This window comes from Puntigrus tetrazona, chromosome 4, assembly GCF_018831695.1.
Source record: "Puntigrus tetrazona isolate hp1 chromosome 4, ASM1883169v1, whole genome shotgun sequence".
NCBI classification, from domain to species: domain Eukaryota; kingdom Metazoa; phylum Chordata; class Actinopteri; order Cypriniformes; family Cyprinidae; genus Puntigrus; species Puntigrus tetrazona.
The window spans coordinates 5121315-5144431 of record NC_056702.1 but is presented as its reverse complement, the minus strand read 5'-3'; the positions used below and the strand labels follow the sequence as shown (position 1 = coordinate 5144431).

At 37.6% G+C, this 23117-nt stretch overlaps 2 protein-coding genes across 3 annotated transcripts in view; both read left to right on the top strand.

Annotated features, from left to right (window-relative positions):
- The window catches only part of tmtc2a (transmembrane O-mannosyltransferase targeting cadherins 2a), a 29935-nt gene extending 12304 nt beyond the window's left edge, over positions 1 to 17631 (top strand). The window contains exons 2-12 of one of the 2 annotated variants that reach the window (XM_043237962.1): positions 6502 to 7093; positions 10230 to 11055; positions 11137 to 11251; positions 12092 to 12177; positions 12309 to 12493; positions 12631 to 12709; positions 13559 to 13680; positions 15482 to 15563; positions 15923 to 16037; positions 16205 to 16268; positions 16481 to 17628. In XM_043237962.1, the coding sequence (XP_043093897.1) occupies positions 6502 to 7093; positions 10230 to 11055; positions 11137 to 11251; positions 12092 to 12177; positions 12309 to 12493; positions 12631 to 12709; positions 13559 to 13680; positions 15482 to 15563; positions 15923 to 16037; positions 16205 to 16268; positions 16481 to 16660 (2446 nt within the window). In that variant the 3' untranslated portion in view covers positions 16661 to 17628. Of the gene's footprint in view, positions 1 to 6501; positions 7094 to 10229; positions 11056 to 11136; positions 11252 to 12091; positions 12178 to 12308; positions 12494 to 12630; positions 12710 to 13558; positions 13681 to 15481; positions 15564 to 15922; positions 16038 to 16204; positions 16269 to 16480 lie in introns of both variants that reach the window. The other variant, XM_043237963.1, reaches the window with a different exon arrangement.
- The window catches only part of LOC122342833 (deleted in malignant brain tumors 1 protein-like), a 91656-nt gene that overhangs the window by 50237 nt on the left and 18302 nt on the right, over positions 1 to 23117 (top strand). The gene's annotated exons all lie outside the window — the stretch shown is intronic.

Here is a 23117-nt window from a genome sequence, read left to right as displayed (position 1 = left end):
CCACTTTTTTTTTCTCTCCATTTATCTACAGTTGCTGTCTTTTTGAGTTTAAATGTGAGCAATCTGTACTTTTCTCTCAAAAGCAGATCAGATAGCGAAGCTTTAATTAGGGTAACTTTTCTGTTCTCGATCATTTTGCTTTTGAACATTCTATGCGTTTATTTTTTCTATTTACTCTTTGTATTTATTTTTAGCTCATTATTCCATTTTTATAGTTATTTATTTGTATGTTTGTCCTTTTATGTATTTTAATTTAATTTTATATTTTTCCACTTTTTTTAAGTCTTTCCATCTTTTGCTGAAAATTCTTAAAACACAAATTCTGTTCTCACAGAAAACAAATAATTGCAAAAATGACAGATTTATCAAAAATCTCACAATCACAAATGTCTTTGTTAAAAATATGTGTGCCACAATTACAATTACTTACCCTTTTAGTCAATACTTTGTGCTGTCTATTTTCAGAGTAAGGCATTGATTTTGTGGTCAGTAATCCGTTTTGTGTTGATTTTGATGTAAGTTTTGGATCATTGTCCACCCATGGCCTATTTTAAGCTTTCTGGCAAACAGATGTTCATTTAATATCTGTTGATATTTGGTATCCATGATGCCATGTATCCTAACAAGATGTCCAGCTTCTTTGGCATAAAAACAGCCCTTAAATCTTAAAGACCCACCACCATATTTTAGTGTGAGCATGAGGTACTTCTCCATATGGTTACCTTTCTGTTTGTGCCAAACCCACCTCTGGTGTTTATTGCCAAAAAGCTCTATTTTGGTTTCATCTGACCATAGAACCCGACCCTGTTTGAAGTGCCAGGAACGTTTGGTAAACTGAAGACACTTTTTTTTGGATGAGAAAGTAGAGGCTTTTTGTCTAGAAACCCTTCCAAACAATTTGTGATGATGTAGGTGACCGATTGCAATTTTGGAAAATGTCAGACCCCAAGACCCCACTAACTTCACAGCTTCGGCTTCGCTTCGGCTGTGATTCCTTGAGATTTTTGGCCATTTAAACCATCTTCTTGACAGTGCAGTGAGACAAGATCATCCTCTTCCAGGCTGATTCATAACACTTCCAGCTGATGATTTTTGCTGTTTTTCTTATTCTTATTAATTCCCATTGTGTAAAGCTCAACAACCCTCACAACTATGTTTTTTTGGTCTTGCTCGTTTATGATGAATGAGTAAGTGAGATTGGCCTATATGTGTCACCTCATATTTATATCTCTGTGAAACATGAGGTCATGTTTGAACATTTTCCTCTTCCTAGTCGCCCAGGTGTACTAAAAATGTGAAATTAACTTTGCAATTATTTTTATTATATGAATTCATAGGGGTGCCAATAATCATGTTTCACGCACATTTAATGAAGGGATGTGTCTGTGTGTTTTTGTGTCTTTGCAATTGGTTGATTTCAATGAGAGCAGAATCTTTATGTTAATATTTTAAGCAAAAAAAGGTTAAGTTTTTTTTATTCTGTAGTTTTTTTTGCTCATTTACCAAGGGTCCCAATATTAGTGTCGGACATTGTATCTAGTTTATCTACTTTTATAAATGAATATTATGGATTAACTTATGTGGTTAAAGAGAATTTTGCCACAAATGTTACTTGCTTTTTTCTAGCAAAATAAAAAGTAAAACATCTAATTACATTTTTTTTTTTTTTATCATTATGAAATTCAAGGAGCTGTAATATTTTGTACTAATTATTTCCCCCGAATCTCTGCATGCTGTCGCTGTTTGTTTCTAACAGGCCTTCTTGGCAAGCTTTTGTCCTGTAGCTGTTGTTGGACTAATCAGGAAGTGTTCTCTGAGCAGATGAAAGAGACCAGCAATGAAGGACACTACCGTTTCCCTGCTCCTCCCCAGTCCGCCAGCGCCTTTGATGGCTGAAAAAAAACCAAACAAAAAAACTGTGCGCTCCGATTGGCTGTTATATTACATTTTTTTTATGCTCACGAATGGGTTCCAGTAGACGAGGGCTAAATCTTAATCAAGATCTTGGCCTAGTTAAATGCTCATGCCAGAGTTGACTTTAACATCTGGCCAGCTGTGAGGGCCTAGGGGCTTTGATCACTGCAGTTTTTTTGCTTTCGTTCACTGCGTGACCCCTATAGATGCCTTTTTAATGCGAATGTCTGTTGATGAATGCTGGCACTGAGTGGTTAAAAGATGCCCTTTAACTGTCAAAACGGTGAAAGACGTCAATAATACTGAAATAATCTCTTTCATTTACTTTGTTGTGACCAAAGTTTCTTGTTGTAAAAACATTCTTATGTAGACACTTTATATTGTAAACAAATCTAATTTAAATCGTTTAAACAAGTCTTCAGATCACAAGAAACATAAATTTGACCTTTTTTTCTGACTGGTGGTGTATATGTTGCATATTTAACCTTGGTTGACATGAGATATTGCTTCTGATTAAAAGTGGAGCGCTCAGTGATTTGGTGGTGATGTTATAGCCAGAAGCCACATGGGAGAAAGGATCAGCAGGATCAGGCATTTCTGCTGTAACGAGTTTATGATGTATATCAGATGTTGTGTACCGTACACAACACTGTCGTCTCCTCAACAACTCCAAAATGGGCTGGGTGACGTGGATGTGGGTTCAAAACATTAGAAAAATCTGAAATATCAGTGACACCTTAACAAATCCTAGCTGCAGTGAAGAATTGGTTAAATTAATGTGCTAGCAATTGTGTGTGTGTGTGTGTATATACAGTATTTTTATATATATATACATTTAAATATAAAAATATATATAAATATCATTTAATTTTTTTTTATACTAAATTTGTTCTCTTTTGAGAAGATGCTTCACATACTACATAATATAATTTTGCATTATACCCTAATGGATGTTTTTACACTTGGTTTCTTTAAAGAAATGGAGGAAATCTCGCCAGTTTCAATTAAATGAAACCAATCCATCATAGTGGTCCAGCATTAGTGAGCGCTGACATTTATGAGCGTGTTTTTGATGCCAATTTTCCCCAGAATTGTTTTCTATAGAGTGCTTATGAATACTTGCCAGCAAAGGGTTGTAAAGACTGCAAATGGGATTTGCTTGAATCTGTTGGAAAACACCAGTGTTTATAGGTTCATGTTAAGCAAAGTAACATGTTACTTAATTTTATTTTCTAAGACAGCGGTACAGCTGATGGCTTTTCATTACTGAATTTGTTAAAACTATAAACTCAAGGCTTGCACACCTCTCTGTTGGGAAAGGTTTAAAGTTATTAAGACCTTGTCCTCCAGCTGTGCCCCTAAAATACTCTAGCTCTGTGATACGCCTGTAATCTTGTTAGCGTCAGATTAACACCACAGCCATGTTCCCTGTGCAGGGACGCAAAGCTCTCCGTCCCACTCCAATACTCTGCACTGATCGGCAAATGTGAGGTGTGGTGCAGTGGTCTTTTTACATCTGCTTTAATGTAATTATGTGAAAAAGTGAATAGAATTATAATATAATATAATGTCTTGATGATGATACTACTACTAATAATACCAGTTTGTGTGATGATAATGAAAAGATACACATAAAATATAATAATAATAATAATGACGACGATGATGATAGTAAATTCTTGTCACATCTGCTTAAATGTTCTGTACTTTAGCTTTTTGACATGGTGGAATACATCTACATATTAAAATAATATTAATTCTAGTTTAGCATTGATGCAATAAGAAGAAGTAGTGGTAGTGGTGATGGTGGTGGTAGTAGTAGTTGGAAAAGTTAATACAAATACATTTATATAAAATAATAATAATGCTTTTTTTTTGCCTTATCTGCTTTAATATGTTGACATGGTAGCATACTATATATTAATAATATATTATTAATATAATTAATAATTGCGGTTATACAAATTTAATACATACATTTGTTAATTAGTCATGAACATTATTATTATTATTAAATGAGAAAAAAATTCTGTATTATTTAATAATTTAATCACATTTAATAAAAGTGGGGCTGGTTAGTGGTTTTTGCTGACTACTGACTGAAAACATGTGCAATATATACTGACTGCTTATGAACAACATACAGCATAACTTCTGCTTAAACCCTCAACTGCAAGTTCAATCCGATTACTTTCATAGCGCAGGCTACGTTGGAATTGAATAATGACTGTGCATCAAGCCGCCCTCACAGTCAACTGCATTAACCTTCTGAACTCTCAGTGACTGAGAGGCTTTGTGAGGCGACTCACTAGTGATTTATAGAGATTATAAGCACTGGAAGCTGAAAACTTTAAATGTATGTGGTGTAAAGTCTACCGCCAAGGAGCAGGGATAGAAACCGCATTTTTCCAGTCCCTCATGGAGACAAATGATGCTTTCTGGATTTTGGTAAGCGTGGATTTAGAGGCCGTCACAACTCTTCGAGGTACACAGATAAAGCTCATAACACAACTCCTTCACTATTCAAAACAACCAGCTTTCTCAGGCACTGCTTATCTTTGGGTCAAATAAGGAATGGTAAGTGGAGACATAAACCTTCGCTGTGCAACTTAAATATTTTGGAGACACTCAAGTGGTCAGTGTCACGACTGTCTACCGATGAGCATCTAGGGCTATGTAAATTTGATTGGACCACACAAAATCTAAACACACAGGGTACGTTTGTTTGTCTGTCTACATCTTAGCTTTTGAGGGTGTTTGTAATAGTTTGTAGAGCGGTACGTGCTATTTGCTAATACCTTGGGTTATGACCTCGGAGCCAAGCTGTTCATAATGGACCGAGCTATATTCACAGTAATCTGATTTGCCGTGGCCCTATTAGAACAAGGTTACCTCATAATGTGCACAACATAAGCACCAACTTAATAAATTCAGATAAGGCTTAATAATGTACAATTGTTTGCAAACACCTTGGAAATGTTCAGGAACCACTATCTAGAAATGCACAGATTCATAATGTCATATAATTTAGATATAAAAATTAGCTTTTTATTGATAAAGCTCATTTTTTATCTTTTTAATGTATTACTGTATTATAGATTTTCGTATTGTGTTTTTTAAATTGTATTTTCTTCAGTTGGCACTTGAATAGACTGCCAATACAATAGAGAAAAGCCAAATAGTGACGTTTGTGATATGTGGCGTCTGATGGTTTGCGGCCTCACTGCAGGTCATAGCGTGATGGCGGCCGTCAATCTCCTCACTTTCCCAGCATTGTGTTTCCTGAGTCGAAAACAAGTGCAGGCTTTCTCATTGAGTCACAGAGAGCTCTATAGACCGAGATATGGGTCACAGGAAACTGCGCCACTTGTACTGAAGGCTTGATGTATTAACTACCACTGACACAGACTGGAAAAGTATTATTCTTTCTCTCTATTTTATGAGGGGGGATGGGGTGGGGGGGTGTTATTTATTTTTGTAAGATATATTTTTGTTGGATGTTTATTGCATTCCATATCACTGACTTCTAGCTACTGTAAGATTTCCCTTCTGACTTTCTTTAGCTTTTTCTTTTAAATTTCTAGGATATATAGAGCCACAGTGGCCTCACTTTTCATTCTTTCGTGCTCTGAGATAAAATAAATGTGCCCATGTTGATTCCCTCATGGCCTTGGCTTTCGATCTCGCCATTTGGAGATCACTGTAATTTAAATATTCAAATCAGCTCCACTCCCACATCATTGCCAATCACAAATGAAAAGAATATATTAAACTGATGAATACATTAAGAAAGCGCATATATTCTGCTATTGTTATTGCCAGGACAGCAGGATAGTGATGGCTTTTACCATTTACAGCACTTATTAGAGGAAAAAAAGGCTGCATTAGGATTATATTTAATTTAATTACATAAACATTTCTATTTTTTAATTGTATTTATTTTTTATTGAATTTTGTTTTGTATTATTGTACTTAAAACTTATTTTTTAGTGCTGTCGAATATAAAAATAAAGGTTTTTGTTAACGTGTGTGTGCTCCGTATTTATTACGTACATACTAACGCATGCATGTATTTCAGAAAAATAAGTTCTTTTATATATGAAATATATTTATTCTGATATAAATCATATGAACCGAAATATATGCATGTAAATATTTTAAATATATACTGTGTGTGCATTTGTATGTACATAATAAATATTCACAGCATATACTGTGCAAACAAAATGTTTTTGTAATGCGATTTAATCGTGATTTAATCATTTTAAAGCACTGTTTTGTAAATATTTACACAGATCCCTCTGTTAGTAGTCTTGGGATTCAAATGATTTCAAATAGTCATAAAACTTTTATGCAGTATTTGTGTCAAATAAAATACTGGCCTGAAATCATGTCTGTAAAGATTAATTTGATGTTGGGTCTTATGACATCCTTGATTAATTATGTCATAACTAGGGATGTCAATGAATGCAATTAGGTTGTAAGCACCAATTTCATGCAGCTTGTATAGTGAATGCCTTTTATGCAATATGGCACCCATTTATGTTATCTTTTCTTGCTTTCTTTCTTTTTTTCCATCTTCTTTAGCCGAGCAATCAAAACCAACCAAGACCTCCTACCAGACACTCCATGGATGAACATCCTGTACGATGACTTTTGGGGCACTCTGCTCACCCACAGCGGCAGCCACAAATCTTTCCGCCCCCTCTGCACTCTCTCTTTTCGCCTCAATTATGCCCTGGGCGGCTTGGACCCCCGGGGCTACCACCTGGTCAACGTGGGCCTGCACTGCTGCGTCACTGTGCTCTTCACTGCTTTCTGTCGCCTCCTGCTGGGTGGAGGACCGTGGAGCCTGTTGGCGGGTCTGCTCTTCGCCTCGCATCCCATACACTCTGAAGCGGTAGCGGGGGTGGTGGGGCGAGCAGATGTGGGTGCAGCTTTTTGCTTCTTGTTGTCCCTGATATGTTACACACAGTACTGCCATCTTAGGTCCAAAGCAGTGCACACGGATGGGGTTGTGTGGCGGACAGCGCTGTGGCTTGCTGGGAGTCTGGGTGCTGCTGCGGCAGCTTTACTGTGGAAGGAGCAGGGAGTGACTGTTCTGGCCGTGTCAGCCGTTTATGACCTCTGTGTTGTGCATCGTTTGAGACTCCGGCAAGCAGTAATGATGGTGCTGAAGGTGAGAGCCAATTCCTATTATGTGAATCTGCCTAAAGTTCTAGCAGAAATGCAACGGGGGCACTGAAGTGGTATAAAACCAGGTCCTGAAACTCATAGTAAAAATAATTTTATAACTATACTAATGTAGCCCTGTTTCAGCTTAAATATTGAATACTAGAAGCTCAAATTTATATGAGGACCCTTAAATATTGTTGGAAAAAGTCACTTCTTTCTGCCATGATTATATGAAATTTAATTAATTCTCCTCTCTGCATAAATGTTTTAATATGAAAATTTGCTCCTATATTTGATACTGTGTGTGTGTGTGTTTGTGTTTATGCCACTTACTGTTGTTCAGTGTAAGGAAAAAAACCCTTTAATTTTGCTTGAAACTTCAAAATGCTTGTTTGAGTGGCAATGGAATCCAAGTCCCCTAAGATGCTCTTATACCAGTAAAAATAAATCATTTTTTAATTTTTTCATATTTAGTGACAGCGAGGAAAACATGTAATATAATTGTAATGCCATTTTATAAATTTTATATTATTTAAGTTTTACTTAAGATACTTAAAGCACTCTTGAAAATGGTGTCTTGGAAAATAAGGAAACCTTTTAAAGTGGATTTTACTTGATGTTTTTTTCTGATAAGATTACCCTATTAAACAGACAAATTATAAGTGTTGCACTGTGGCAAATGCCATTTAGCCATGTAGGAATTCTGGGGGAATTAACTCATGAGTCTGTTCTGTACAATACACAAAGCTAATATTTTAAGTGTCAGTTTTTATCAATGTTATGATAAATAGGAATTTTTTTCCTGCTCTCCTCCACCCGTCTCCAGACAATAATACTAGGGTAATCTTACCAGTCCAGACTCTGTACACAGATGCCAACCCCGCAGCACATCTGGGCTCTTTATCGGGGCCTCTCTGCCCGTGTCTCCGGCTTTTCTTGCCGGTAATCACGAGGCGCACGAAAGGGGCGACAGGGAGAGATTACAAACCCTCCAGACGACCACGAGCGCATGAGAACGCAAATAGAGGGAGAAAAAGGAGGATGAGGAGGAAGAGTAGAGAAGAAGGGAAACCATGCCCTCACTTCCTCTCTTTCTCTTTATCAAAGCACTTTCTCGTTTACTCTTAGTCCCTTGGTGTAAAATCGGCTCATTGGCTTTCAGTGCTTCAGAGGGGCCTCATTAAATGCAAAAGGAACGGTCAACAATAAAAGATCCCACAGGATCATCTAAAATGGTTTTTGAACAGCGAGACTCTGACTTTGCATATTTAATGCCACGCATCTTAGACTTTAAGTTCACGCGGTAATGAATGCGTATCAGGGTAATGAAAACAGATAGGGCACCCTCATTGATATTCCAGAGGCTACAAACACCCCTGATATATGATATTGCTTTGATTTGAGCAGAATACGGTGTGAGTCTAAAACAATACGCTGTAGATTAGTTTTGAGGCTCGGCCATACGAGCGCACAATGCAGATAGAGGGCAATTTTTCATCCCATTTGCTCTCTAATCGGACGGAGATGAGATAAAGCTCTAGTGATTGTCTGGAATGCGTTCTGCCCTTTTTCTGAATAGCACATGGCTGCTGGTTGAGCGCAGGATCTCCAAACCACCAGCCAGTCTTATTTCGGAAAAATGAGAAAATGCTAATTCGATTATAGAACTTTTAAAGGGGAAAGCAAAAAGTTGAGGACTGATTAGCGAGGTAAATGAATCTTTCGAGCTTCAGGGAAAAGGCTTCGTAGTCTCTTTTAAGGTAATTCAACGATGACACGCACAATATTTCGACTCGTTTGTCTCAATGTCTCGCGAGTGGGAAGATTTCCGCATAACAGTCAACAATTTGATTAATGTGGCAGCAATTTTTCTGTGACGGGAAATTCAGCTGTGAAATGATGCCGTGGATCTCACATTTCCTTGAATGCAGTTCATTTGTGGTGTGTAATGACTTTGAGATGCATGAACTGTCTGAGGTGTTATATATATTGATGTTAGACTCTATTAGGTCTGCTGTTGATAATGCTCCTATACTTTTTTTTCTTGATGCTGAAAACTGAAAGAACCTGATTGGATTCGAATGATGTCCCAATGGAGAAGGCTGTAAACCCAAAACCTTCCTCATAAAAAGTGGCATGATTAGCAGCAGCTAAAACAAGCACTTCCTTTGTCCTCTGCAGTGTAATGAGTTCAGTTCATCAACGTCCTCCAACGCCCCGACTATTTTTGTCTGGATTTCGCACTAATTGCAGAGGTTATTCTGTGTTTTTTGCATTCTTCCGATTTTGGTTACTAACTTTATAAGCACAGAATAATATTTTGTCCTTTGATAAGGTCTTTATTGCATCCTCAGTCTAGGATTGATTTTAGTTTAGTACAAAAGAGCAGGGGCAAAAAAAGGTGATGAAAGAGTGCTCATTCAGTTCAACCCTGAACCATAAATTGAAGTGTCACGCTCGATGGGAGCAGAGGATCTATTGTGGCTTTAGTCCATAAGTTTCTAACCCGTTGTGTGTGAAATAAAGGAATCGATATTTGTGGCATCTAATTTCCCCAGTCTTTGAGCTCAACTTCCACAGTATGCTCTGTCAATTGCCATGCTGTGCCCAAAGAGCCATTTATATAAGAAAAGATTTTTCAATTTTACACAAATAACTGTAATATAAATGCAAAGGGGTGTTTTTCTTCTTTTTAAATGTGCTGTGGTCTTTGCTTTCCTTTCCTTTCCTTTCCTTTCCTTTCCTTTCCTTTCCTTTCCTTTCCTTACTATCATTAAACATGAATTTTGTTCAAATCTGGTAAACAAATAAAGGGATGAAAAATAAAACACTTCAGTATTTATTTTGCAAAAATAATAGAAAATAAAATATATATTTTTTTATCTTAATGTTTTGTTTTTCAATCAGCTGGGGGTGTACCAGCTTCAGCAGATTTTTGAGTTTGCTCAACCTCCTGTTTTCAGCTTATACAACAAATAATTTTACTGAAGCTGGTTGCTTTAAGTGGCTGTTTTTTTTTTTTTTAATGCATCATATGAGATATGGTGGAAATTTTTCGTGACAAAGGTATGTCCACTGATGAATGTTGTTCAATGAAATTAGTGTATTGACAGATGCTTTTTAATTCTCTTCATTTCTAGAGGAAGAACATGAGCTTGCTAGTCAGTCTAGCATGGCTGGTTGGTTGGGGGATGATTCTTCTAGCAGCTCGCTTTTACTGGATGGGAAACAAACCTCCAAACTTTTCCAACTCTGACAACCCTGCAGCCGACTCGCCTCACTTCCTGACTAGAGCGCTCACTTTCCTGTACCTGCCAGCCGTCAATGCCTGGCTCCTCCTCTGCCCTGACAAACTCAGCTTTGATTGGTCAATGGATGCCATTCCTCTGCTCAGATCCATTGCTGATTGGCGGAACCTTCAGTCGGTTTTGTTTTACTCAGGATTCGCTCTCATGTCATGGTTTGGCTTGAGAAACCCATCACTACAGTCCTCTAAAAGCAGCGAAACCAATGGAAAATCACATATGAGCAATGGAAAGTCTGCAACTAATGGATACACTCATAATCATGACGACAATCACTACAGGGACTCTCCCAAAAGAAATGGATATCACAAACCACCCAAATCACATCCAAAATCCCTCCCAGCCACAGAGAGTGTGGTGGTCTTTTCCCTCGGGCTGCTGGTTTTGCCCTTCATCCCAGCCACTAATATGTTCTTCTACGTGGGCTTTGTGGTGGCCGAGCGGGTGCTGTACATCCCCAGTATGGGCTTCTGTCTGCTCGTGACCGTTGGGTTGAGGAGCATGTTTGTTCGCTGCAGGTCGAGATGCTCCAGAGCGTTCCTGCTGAGCTGTGCTGCAGGTCTCGTGCTTCTCTACAGCCTGAAGACCGTGAGGAGGAACCAGGACTGGGAGAGCGAGGAGATGCTGTACAAGTCTGGCATTGCTGTAAACCCTGCTAAAGGTGAGTTCGGAGAGCTTGAATTTTGCGATATCAGATGCCAAAGTAAGTACTGGTGAAATGTATTTGGTTTGTTTCTCTTAGCTTGGGGTAACCTGGGTAATGTGCTGAAGAACCAGGGAAAGATGGCTGAGGCAGAGAGAGCATATAGAAATGCTCTTTATTACCGTGGAAATATGGCAGATATGCTCTACAACCTGTGAGTACACAGACACGCACATTTATTTATTTATTTTTAAAAATATCAAACCGATTGGGTTCTGAAAACAAATGATACTAAAGCTTTTTTCAGAATTAACTTTACCTTTTTTATTATTTTTTTTAAGCAATGGATTCATCACATTAATCGTGAAAATGGTCTATTGATGTTTATGCTCTCTATATTAAAAATATCAAAACATTATTTATTTGTTATTATGTTTTTATGCATTTCATGTATAAAATGTATACATTTATATAGACTTCTACTATAGATTTATACAAATACAAAAAGGTAGAATGCACAGCTCTCTTTCTTACTGTATTCACAGCACAGAATTTAGGAGTGTTGGTTTTGTCAAGGTCATACAGCACTTTATCTGAGCCAGTTTTCCATGGGAACTGCTATAATCCAATTAAACATAGCTTGCAGGGAAACAGACATGAACAGGTGTACACAATATGGATATGTGCCATAATATTGCGCATTGCTCAACACTGCAGATAGCATTACATTTAATTTTAAGTACATCGCATTTTTGGAGGCAACCTTCAAAAAAAAAAAAAAAAAAAGAATAGTTAAGAGACTTTGTACTGGCAGAGTCGTACTTAGCATTCAGAAAACGAGTGGGAGAGTGAGGAGCAGTGGTAGTGTTTGCTGTATCTCTCGCTCAGGGCTTGTGTATGTGACAGGATTTCATTAGCTCTTATTTGCAGCCTCGTAAGCCACCTCTAACAGTCAATAACCCTGAAGAGGCAGAGACCTCAATGTTTCCACCAACTTCTTACTTCATATATCGTTTCTCAAGCTTAAAAGCAGTCTGTGCTTTATTTCATGCAGTGGTTTGCTGCTACAAGAGAGTGAGCGTTTCTCTGAGGCTCTGCGTTACTACAAACTGGCCATCGGGAGCAGACCGACTCTGGCCTGTGAGTTCAGCTCTTCAGTTTCAACATTTTGACCCCGTGAAGAGACTGTTACTGGAATAAATGTCTGTTTTCAGGCTTTCATTTGTACACGTATGTGCCAACGTTTTCCTTTTTTTTCCCCTCTTTCGCAGCGGCATACTTGAACGTGGGCATCATCCTGGTCTCCCAGGGCAATATCGAAGAGGCCAAGCGGACATTTCACACTTGCGCTGACATCCCCGATGAGAACCTGAAGGACCCTCATGCCCACAAGAGCTCCGTCACCAGCTGCTTGTACAACCTCGGCAAACTGCTTCATGAGCAGGGCCAGCACGAGGTATTCATCTCAACCTGCATGCATTATCAGTTTAGATGGATGCAGTGATGTTCTTGCATAAATTGTTCCCTGTTTGCTCTTAATTAGCAGCTCTCATTGTCACATTACGACAGGTTGTTTTTGTTTGTCATCCTCAGGAGGCGCTGTCCATGTATAAAGAAGCTGTCCAAAAAATGCCACGACAGTTTGCACCGCAGAGTTTGTACAATATGATGGGTCAGTGTTTATTTCTCAGTGCATTCAGATGTTTTTATTGAAGTTTCAAAAACACTCTAAATCATATATTTGCATTTACGTTTAGTCAGATGCTTTTATTTAAAGTGACTTACAAATGAGAATGATATAAGCAATAAAAACTAACAAAAGAGCAGTAATTAGACCAATTAGTCTAATCCAGTGCATACAAGTTTTTAATACTAAATAAAAAAGAAAGCAAGTATATTATATAAAAAGAATAGAGAGTGCAAGTCTAAAGGTTCCTTTTTTTATAAAAGAAAAGTAGTTTGATTAAAAATGTGGATAGATAATGGGGAAAAGTGCAAGAACATTTAAATAAAAAGAAAAATTATGTATTTTTTATATAAATTATATAAAATAGCAATAGAAGGTGCTTGTATTAGACAGTCAGGTGTAGATTTCTTGAGATGTCCTAAGATGTTTTTAGTGTTCTTCAGCCCCATATGTATATTTAAACCATCACCAACGATTCTTTTCATGCTGTTTTATGCCACGATACTCCTCTCCTTCTATTAGGATAAAAAAGACATCTAGATATGTGACTGGAATCTGATACATAAATAATGTGCCCTTGCATTACTGATTCAGTGTCCGGAGGTGTGATGAGTTTACATTTATTTGTTTGGCAGATGCTTTTATTCAAAGTAACTTTCAAGGTCCAGATGAAGTGTATATTTTATTAACGTGTGTTTCCTAGGGAGTAAAAAAAAAGGACCTTAGTTTATCAAAGGTCATCCAGAACTCCTCAAACTCATACCATGACATGCTTGTCTCTGCTTTTGATTTGATGGATGTAATTTAACACATCCATCTGACTTTGGCCCACAGGTGAGGCGTATATGAGGATGAATAATCTAGAGGAGGCAGGGCACTGGTACAGAGAGTCACTGAAGGCCAAACCTGACCATATTCCTGCCCACCTGACCTATGGAAAACTGCTGTCTATCATGGTGAGTCAAGCTGACAAGTGCACTATTTGAGGTCTGTCAAACAGTCATTGTAGATAGCATGTGCAAGATGAAAAAATATATAATGTGGTGGCCAAAAGTATGAAACTGCATTGAAAATCTGCAGTTAAAAATCAAATTTAAACATAAAATGTGTTCATGCTTTCATATTTGTTAAGGTAAAATAGAAGCATTTTACAAGAGGTCTCAGAATTTTCTGATGTATTTTTAGGACACTGTGGCTGCTATAAAATTTTCAGTATGAATATAAAAACTTTAGCTAAAAGGATTTCTGAAAGCATAATTAAATATTAAATAAATTCAGCTTTTATTTCAAACTAGAAAAGGGGAGACCAAGTGGAAAGACGACACCAAAGATATCTGGTTATTAAAATCATTTGAGTCACAGATGACCCTTTATGATACTCTAAGTGCCGAAGTTTCTTTTAAAAGTTTTGTCTTCGAGAGTAACCTTAACACACTGATGGCTCTCAGACACCAGCACCAACATCTTTGTGAGAAGTGTTGGGAAAAAGTTACTTTTAAAAGTAATGCTTTACAATACTGGTTACTCCCTAAAGTAACTAATTGTGTTACTTAGTTGCTTTTTATGGAAAGTTTTAATTAAAGTGCCCCGATTATGGGTTATGACATTTTTATAATCCAAAAAATATATATATTTTTTTAACTTAAAGACCCTTTTGTGGAATTGTAAAGGTTCTTTGTGAAACCACTGATGCCAGTAAAGAGCCTTTCTCTGTCTGCGTACGATACAACAGTCACTTGTGATGTTTTCCTCTCTGACCACTATGATGTAAAAGGAGAGGGGTCATGAAGAAAGGTCGAGCAGCTGCGTTCCCCCCAGGACGTGCTATCTCATATCCTCCTCCTAATCTGATTTGGGTTTGTGTCTCAGCATGGCTGGTCAAGAGTCCAGACCGTTGCCTCAAACCCGTTTGCTCACTTTAAATTCCCCTCACCGGCCTGCCCCTTAATAAACAGCTTCAAACCAGTTATTATCCCTCAAGCACCGCGCTTAATGTAATTACTCTCTTTCTTTATTGAAAACAGGTTACTGGTGAACTTTTGACCAGCTGTCGAGGAACTACAGTGTATTAGCTGGTTTACTCGCTCAAACGCTCAGGACAGCATCAGACAGTTCTGGCGTGTTGTACTTGAATGATTCAGGACATTAACCGCTCCGTTTGTCTTCTCTGTCCAGCCTTGTGTAGAGTTTAGCAGTCTGCTTTGAACTATTAGAAATATGTCCCTGAAAACCTCTAAAGCTAATTTAACGCATTAGTTGATAGATTAAATCATGGGTTGAGGCTAAAACAATAGCTTGTTTTGTATTTACCCTTTTGGATTCAAATCTGAAGCCATTTAGCGCTTTTTGAAACCTTGACTTATAGGCCTGTACATTTGATAAACGTTCTTGGATGTAGTTGAATGCTTTTCAGGAACCGTAGCAAAGGAGAGCATGAAATGCTGCAGCTTTCCAAGGTATTTCTTTATCCTCTTATCAGAAGTGTTTACCACAGAACCGCTCAGTGAAGTAAGACTAATATAACCTCGCTGCTTATGACGAGAACCTTTGCAAAGGTAACTCCAGCATGGAAGCAATCAGCGCTGAACCATACAGGAAGTGTACTTTATTAGAAACTGTACTAACTGTAAAGAAGGTATACTTTCCCACACTTTGATAATGTCTAGCATCATATCAAATAAATAGCACAGATTTAAAGGGTCTGGTTATGATTGTGTCCCTTCATGCAGGTGTAATTATTTATTCATTTCTCCACAGGGACAGAAGTCTGAAGCAGAGCATTACTTCCTGAAGGCAATAGAGCTGGATCCTGCCAGAGGAAACTGCTACATGCATTACGGTACACTCTGATTTTCTTTTCTGATTGATTCGCTTTTCTTATAATTTGTCTCACATGCATGGGATATTTTATTTGATAGCATCATCTCAAATATTCATCATCACAAATATGAAATGTAATCTAATATGATTAAAGCTACACTTAGTTTTTAGATACTAACATACAGTTTTTTTTTAACACTAGGGTTTAATATGCTTCATGTCCTAGTTCATCCTCCACTCTCCCTTTCTTTGTCTCTGTGTGTTTTTTTTAAGCTTGTGCTTCACTGATCTCTGTTTGACCTGTGGGCTCTGGCCTGCTGTGTTTGAGCTGTTTTCAATCCTATGAGCTCCTCTTTCTTCGTTCTTCTCGTCTGTCAGGTCAGTTTCTGTTGGAAGAGTCTCGTCTGGGAGAGGCAGCAGCGATGGCTCAGAAAGCTGCAGAGCTGGACAGTTCAGAGTTTGACGTGGTGTTCAGCGCTGCTCACATGCTCAGGTGTGCGACTCAAAAACTCACTGCTACATCCAGTTTTAGGTGGTTTGCAGTTGGACTTTTTTATCCACAGCTAGTTGCTATATTGCTTTTATATTGCCAAACACTAATAATAATAAGAAGAAGAGTAGTAAAATGGTAATAATAACTTAAAGTGTGTTTGTCTACAGACAGGCCAGTCTGAACGAGGCAGCTGAAAGGTATTATGGGAAGGCAGCTGATTTAAGACCTGGTGTAAGTACCTTCTTTAGCCTTTCTATCAGATGTTATAATTTTACCTTGGAAGAATTATTGATTCTTTTACATGCTTTAAATATTCCATGTAAAACATATAGAATTATGTCCTGTAAGATTAAAACATAATATTCTTTACACCTATTTTTGAATGCCAGTTCAATGTACTGTTCAGTATTTGATGTATTTCTATCTGTTTCTTGATTTCCCAGCATCCTGCAGCTCTGATGAATCTCGGGGCGATTCTTCACCTTAACGGGAAGCTGAAGGAAGCCGAGAGCAACTACCTCCGAGCGCTGCAGCTCAAACCAGACGACCTCATCACTCAGTCCAACCTCCACAAACTCTGGAACGTCATGCAGAAACAGGGTCTGCGAGCCTCTGGGACGTGATCTGCTGCTGGGACTAATTCAGATACTTCTGGTCTGATTTCAGCTGGAGCTCTGTGCTGGTTCAGCGCATTGGTGGAACTGGTTAAAAGTTTAGCTAGTCTGGAGGAGGAGAATGACGATGGAGCCTCTGTGAAGTTGTGCTTTGGACAGTAAAGACCCTTATTAGTGTAAAAGAACAGTAAAGTGCACAAACACAGGAGAGAGGGTGACTGCATCACCCCGGATTGTATTCTTCTGAGAGCACTGACCATTTGGTTTTGGGTGATTTTTTTTTTTTTATGAAATGACTCTTAAAAATAAAAGTGTTGAGATTGTCATTATGTTGATATTTAAAATGCCTCCTCTTAATTTATTGTTGATGAATCAACAGTTTGTTAGGGTTATGAGGGTTGTTTATAGTACTCAATGTCTCCCATCACTCAGACCTCGATCTGTTATGAAGCACTATTATTATGTTTTGTCTAATTTCAGGCTTTTACCAAAACATTTTACCACAGTAAAATGTCTATTTGACCAGAAATAAAGAATTGTATTGCAAGAAATGACCAATTTCTCTTGTAGTAAGCATCGAGATGCTCTCTGCTGCCGTAATACAAGGACAAGACACTTATCGTGTCTGGATAAGTGTTTTTCTGCCTGCTATTGGAAGACTAACGCGTTACAGTTTGAGATGTACCTTACAGCCTTGATGTTTGCTGCCCTCTTGTGGTTGAGTAACGCACAAGTCCACTTATTTATTCTTGCTGTAGTGAATCAAAGCGGTTAACTTTAGTGTGCCATTTTTCTAACAATAATATTGGAACTGAATTGACATTTAGAAAATATAATAATAATAATAATAATAATAATAATGCTACTGTAGGGTTGCAAATTTGTCAAATTTGAGAGTTTGCAAACTATATATTATATAATTTTTTTAATATTTTGTAATTATTAATGACGATATGTATTCCTTTGTTTGAATAAAAATGATTGTTTAATAGGTTTCAGTGGTTGAGCTTAATGATTGCAGTCCGCACTATAACTATATGAACTCACAGTGTTTAAATGTATTTACTGTGAGAGGAAGATATATGTTTAGTCAGCTGATCTCAGCAGGTGCTGATGCTGTCAATATCCTGGAGCGCTTCCTCTCTCTTAACGTCTCCTGTATAATGTGTTACTGTTTTTTTCCTCTGGCAGATGTGTGTGTGCATCCTCACTCAAGTGTCTCTATATGGAGGTTTTCAGTGCTGGCGTTATTTTGATATATATATGGTTAAAATCAGAAATGCTTTCTCTGATTTGTCACTGATTGTGTTTGATGATTTCCTCTGTTGTGTCTAATAAGGTAACAGTGAGAGTCATTGGCAGCTGTGAGTCTCTCTCTCTCTCTCTTTAGGGGTCTGACACGAGACAGTTTCTTCAGTGTGTTTCAGGAGCAGAGGACAAACTCCTCATTTTTATGTGCTATTTAGTAAAACTCATCACCTTTGGTAGGTTTATGCTCCAAGGAAGGAAAATAAATAAATCAGACCTTTATATGTATTATTATTAAGCATTAAGTGGTTATGCTGTAATGTGTTCATGTAAGTTATTTTCTTTCTGTTCTTTTTATTTCCAGTCTTGTTTATTCCCCTTTTCTTGCTTTTGGTCTCTTATTCATCTGTCGCTCTATTAGACCGTGGTTGGTGGTGACACTCTCTGTTCTGGTCGAGTGGAGGTTCATCATGAGGGTCAGTGGGGAACTGTGTGTGATGATAACTGGGGTAAGACTGACGCTGAAGTGGTGTGTAGAGAACTGGACTGTGGGGCTCCTGTACAGGTGCTGAGAGAAGCTGCTTTTGACAAAGGAGACACTCAGATGTGGACACGAGAGATTCAGTGCAGAGGAAATGAATCAACCATTAGATTGTGTAGACTTTCGCATGACATACAGTGCGCTCGAGAAAACAGCGTGGGGCTGATATGCTCTGGTAAGATGTCAATGTTAACCTTAAATAAAAATCTTTAAGTAAAATCTATTACTCAACATAAAGTACTCAAATTATTAAGATAGTAGTCATTTACAATTGTCACATCCATGTGCAGTTGATGTGTATACAAACTAATCATTTAATCTCTCTCTCTCTCTCTCTCTCTCTCTCTCTCTCTCATGCACAGATTATGAGAATGTGAGGTTGGTTGATGGTCATGCCTCGAGCTAGTGACATGACAAGCTAAACAAATGCAGTTTAATGACCTTGGATAAAACAAATACCATGATGTCAATATCAGAAATGTTATATATTTGGTGTTATATATTTTAATTGGTGTTAATTATAGTAGTGACACAAACGCGAGAGCCTTGCCATTACGTTTCTACAATAAGTGTTTTTACTGCCATCTGTTGGAAAACTAACGCATTGCAGTAAGATACGTAGCGGCCAACGTAGCGGGGAGTTGTTTGCCATAGGGAATTAAACCTATTTGATTATATATGTGTGTGTGTGTGTGTGTGTGTGTGTGTATATATATATGTATATGTATATGTGTGTGTATATATATATATATATATATATATATATATATATATATATATATATATGTGTATATGTATATGTATGTGTATATGTATATGTGTGTGTGTATGTGTATATGTGTGTATATGTGTATATATATGTGTATATATATATATATATATATATATATATATATATATGTATATGTATATATATATGTATATATATATATATATATATATATATATATATATATATATATATATATATATATGTATATATATTACAGTAATTTAAATTATATATTTAAAATTTAAAATTAGTTATTAGTTATTAAAATATGTATTTGATAAGAATATTAATAAATATACTATATAGTGGTAAATATATTTTTATATATGTTTGAAGTATTTATCAGTCTCTGTATCTCAACAGGTGTTGATGCTGTAAATATCCTGGAGCGCTTCCTCTCTTTTGAAATTTTTAATGTCTCCTGTATGTGCTACTATTTTTGCCTCCGGCAAGCGTGTGTGTGTGTGTGTATGTATGGAGGAGGAGTCCTTTTCTGCGCTGACGTTATTTTGATATATATGGTAAAAATTAGAAATGCCTCCTCTGATTTGTCACTGATTGTGTTTGATGATTTCCTCTGTTGTGTCTAATAAGGTAATGATGAGCATGATTGGAAAGTGTCAGTGCTCTTCTCTTTAGGGGGCTCTTTAGAGGAAAAACTTCTGAGCTGATGAAATAGTGTGTGCCGGGCATGAAGGAGAGGATGGAGAGTCTGAAGATGATGTTTCTGCTAAAACTCTTCATGGCTGGTAGGTTTATGCTTTCAGTTGAAAATGAAAAGCATCCTAATTCAACTGCTTATCGGCAATAAGATGCTGCTCCTGACCGCCACGTTATTTATATTTTATGCACTCTTAAAGTTGTCTTTTACATTTTTATATTCTCTCTGTCATTTTCTTCTGTTTTCCAATTGTGCTTTCACCTTTTTCACTCAGTCTGTCATACATCTGTTGCACAAAAAGGCAGTGTGAATGTGAGGTTGGTTGATGGTCCCAGTCGCTGTTCTGGTCGAGTGGAGGTTCTTCACAGAGGTCAGTGGGGAACAGTGTGTGATGTTGGTTGGGATATGACTGAAGCTGCAGTGGTGTGTAGAGAACTGGACTGTGGAGAACCTGTAGATGCTCTGGGAGATGCTCACTTTGGACCAGGATCAGGACAAATCTGGATGAGTTATATTGTGTGTAATGGATCAGAGTCTACGCTGAAGAACTGTGGGTCAGCAGGATGGGGTAAAAGCAGCTGTGATCATTCAAAGGATGCTGGAGTCATCTGCTCAGGTACACCTTAGTAATACATCCCCAAACATTTAATTTTATTAATTAATTTTATGTCGTTTTTGAAAGAAGAGTCTTGATTAAAACGCCTGCATTTATTTAAAGTAAAAAATGTTCAGTACAGGTTTTTTTAAATGATTGAAACCAATTGAAATGTTTGAAAAGTATCAAAGAACAGTCCAATAAGGTGTGGGAGTCACTATCAAGCACCATTTGAAGGCGGGACGTCCTTTTCTGACACATGGTCACAGGGGCACATAGTGTGAGAAGGCGGCAAAATGATTTTGTGTGTGTACGAAGGTGTAGAGAAGACTTTGATCAGGTTTCATGAAACTTATTTTATTTTGCATGTTCAGAAAGTTTTAAAAGGGGAAGAAATGGCTCCTTTACCTAAACAAGGATTTCCCACTGACAGTACAAATGGATGTGAAGAAACGAAACATGAAAGGTTGCTAAGTGCACAGGAACAGCCAAAGTGATTTGCAAAAAGTGTAAGATGCACCTCTGTTTCACAGCATAGAAGAAGTGCTTCTTGTAGTTTAACATGGAGTAAAATCATTTTCCGCGAAGTACATGATATGACACGACACGTTACATCAGGGCTGAGAAACTTACCACTGTCCTGCAGTGTTAGCTCCAACCTCAATCAAACACAACAGAACTAGCTAATGAAAGTATTTTAAGATCACTAGAAAGCTACAGGCAGGTGTTTTTAATTAGAGTTTAGAGCTAAACTCTGCAGGACTCTGGCCCTGTAGGACCAGAGTTTCCCGGCCCTTTACTATCATACTAACCTACGTATGTATCATATGCAATGTACCAGTGTGTTTAAAGTGTTTTCCCTTCTCACTTAAAGATTTCTTTAAGTTTTTTTGACAGATTTGTGACTTTGTATTGCGCTTTGAACATTGTCTTATGATGTGTAACTTACTTTCCCAAATAAGTAAAAAAAAAAAAAAGTGGAATATTTTTTTTCATATGCTATCAAAGTACAAGCAGTAGAGGGTTCAAATGCATTTTCTTATTTATTGTAATTTAAGTTTTTATTGTTTATTATTATTATTATTTATTTGTGTGTTTGTGTTGCTGGTTATTGTTGCATATTAAAATACAAATGTTAAATGTTTAGTGTTTTTTCCCCCTCTATAGAATTATGTCTGTGTTCTTTCAGGAGTCAGGCTGGTTGGAGGTTCTCGCTGCTCTGGGAGGTTAGAGATACTTCATGATCAGTCGTGGATGTCAGTGTGTGAGTCTGTCTTTGACCAGCAGGATGCAGAGGTTGTGTGTAGAGAGCTGGACTGTGGGGCTCCTGTACAGGTGCTGAGAGAAGCTGCTTTTGACAAAGGAGACACTCAGATGTGGACACGAGAGATTCAGTGCAGAGGAAATGAGTCTCAGATTCACCTTTGTCCAACATCTCTGCCACACAAATACAACTGTTCACATGAAAACAGCGCTCAACTGATGTGTGCAGGTTGGAACTAATTTATTCTTCAGATTGAAATCCCCAGATTGAAAATTTAATGTTAAAAAATAACAAAAATCTCTCTCATGATGATCTGTTTACATTATAAGACTTTATTTCATCTCCAATGTACAGACAATGTACAGAATGTAAGGTTGGTTGGTGGTCCCAGTCGCTGTTCTGGTCGAGTGGAGGTTCTTCACAGAGGTCAGTGGGGAACAGTGTGTGATGAAGACTGGGATATGTCTGATGCTGCAGTGGTGTGTAGAGAACTGGACTGTGGAGAACCTGTAGATGCTCTGGGAGATGATCACTTTGGACCAGGATCAGGACCAGTCTGGATGAGTTTTGTCTTATGTACGGGGTCGGAGTCCACACTGAAGAACTGTGGGTCAACAGGATGGAATAAAACAAACTATGATAATGGGGATGCTGGAGTCATCTGCTCAGGTGAATTTCTCAAGTTCTTACCATAATATAATATCATCAGAAAATATCCCCCACCAATTCTATGAAAAGTTTGAAGGTATTATTTTTTCTCAAGATTTGTTGATGAACATACTTTTTTTTTTTTTTTTTTTTTTACTGAAATTCGTTGTAACTTCATAAATAATATTACTATAAATTTGGATAAATTTGCAAAAAAAAACTACAAAAAAACTGATCACAAACTTTTAAATAGCATGCACAAAAATCACAAACTTATCTCATTTGAGTGTATGTTAACTAAATAAATAAATAAGAATATACCTACAGTATACATAATACCTTTGTTTAACATGCACTGCTACTGGCTGCTTGCAAAAGCTCTAAAACGCTGCCTTCGGAGGCAACATTTCCAAGGCACGAAGGCAGCAAGGCACATCTGAATCCAAATTCTGCTTTACTTCCTGTCTAATGGCCAGTTTGTGTGTAAATGTTTATTTCTTTTTGCATTAATTATGTTATTTTTGCATGTAATTATGTTATTAATTAAGTTTCGAGGCTGCAGCTAATCACGCTAATCACGCTAGCGCCGCTAGCGGCATGATGAACAGCACGCACGCCGAGAGAGCCGGAGAGGAAATCACGTTCACCATTTCGGAGCACGGCGTAAGGAGGGCGTTCAGGAGAGTGAACACCAGGAAGGCAGCAGGACCTGACGGCATCACAGGTCGGGTTCTGAG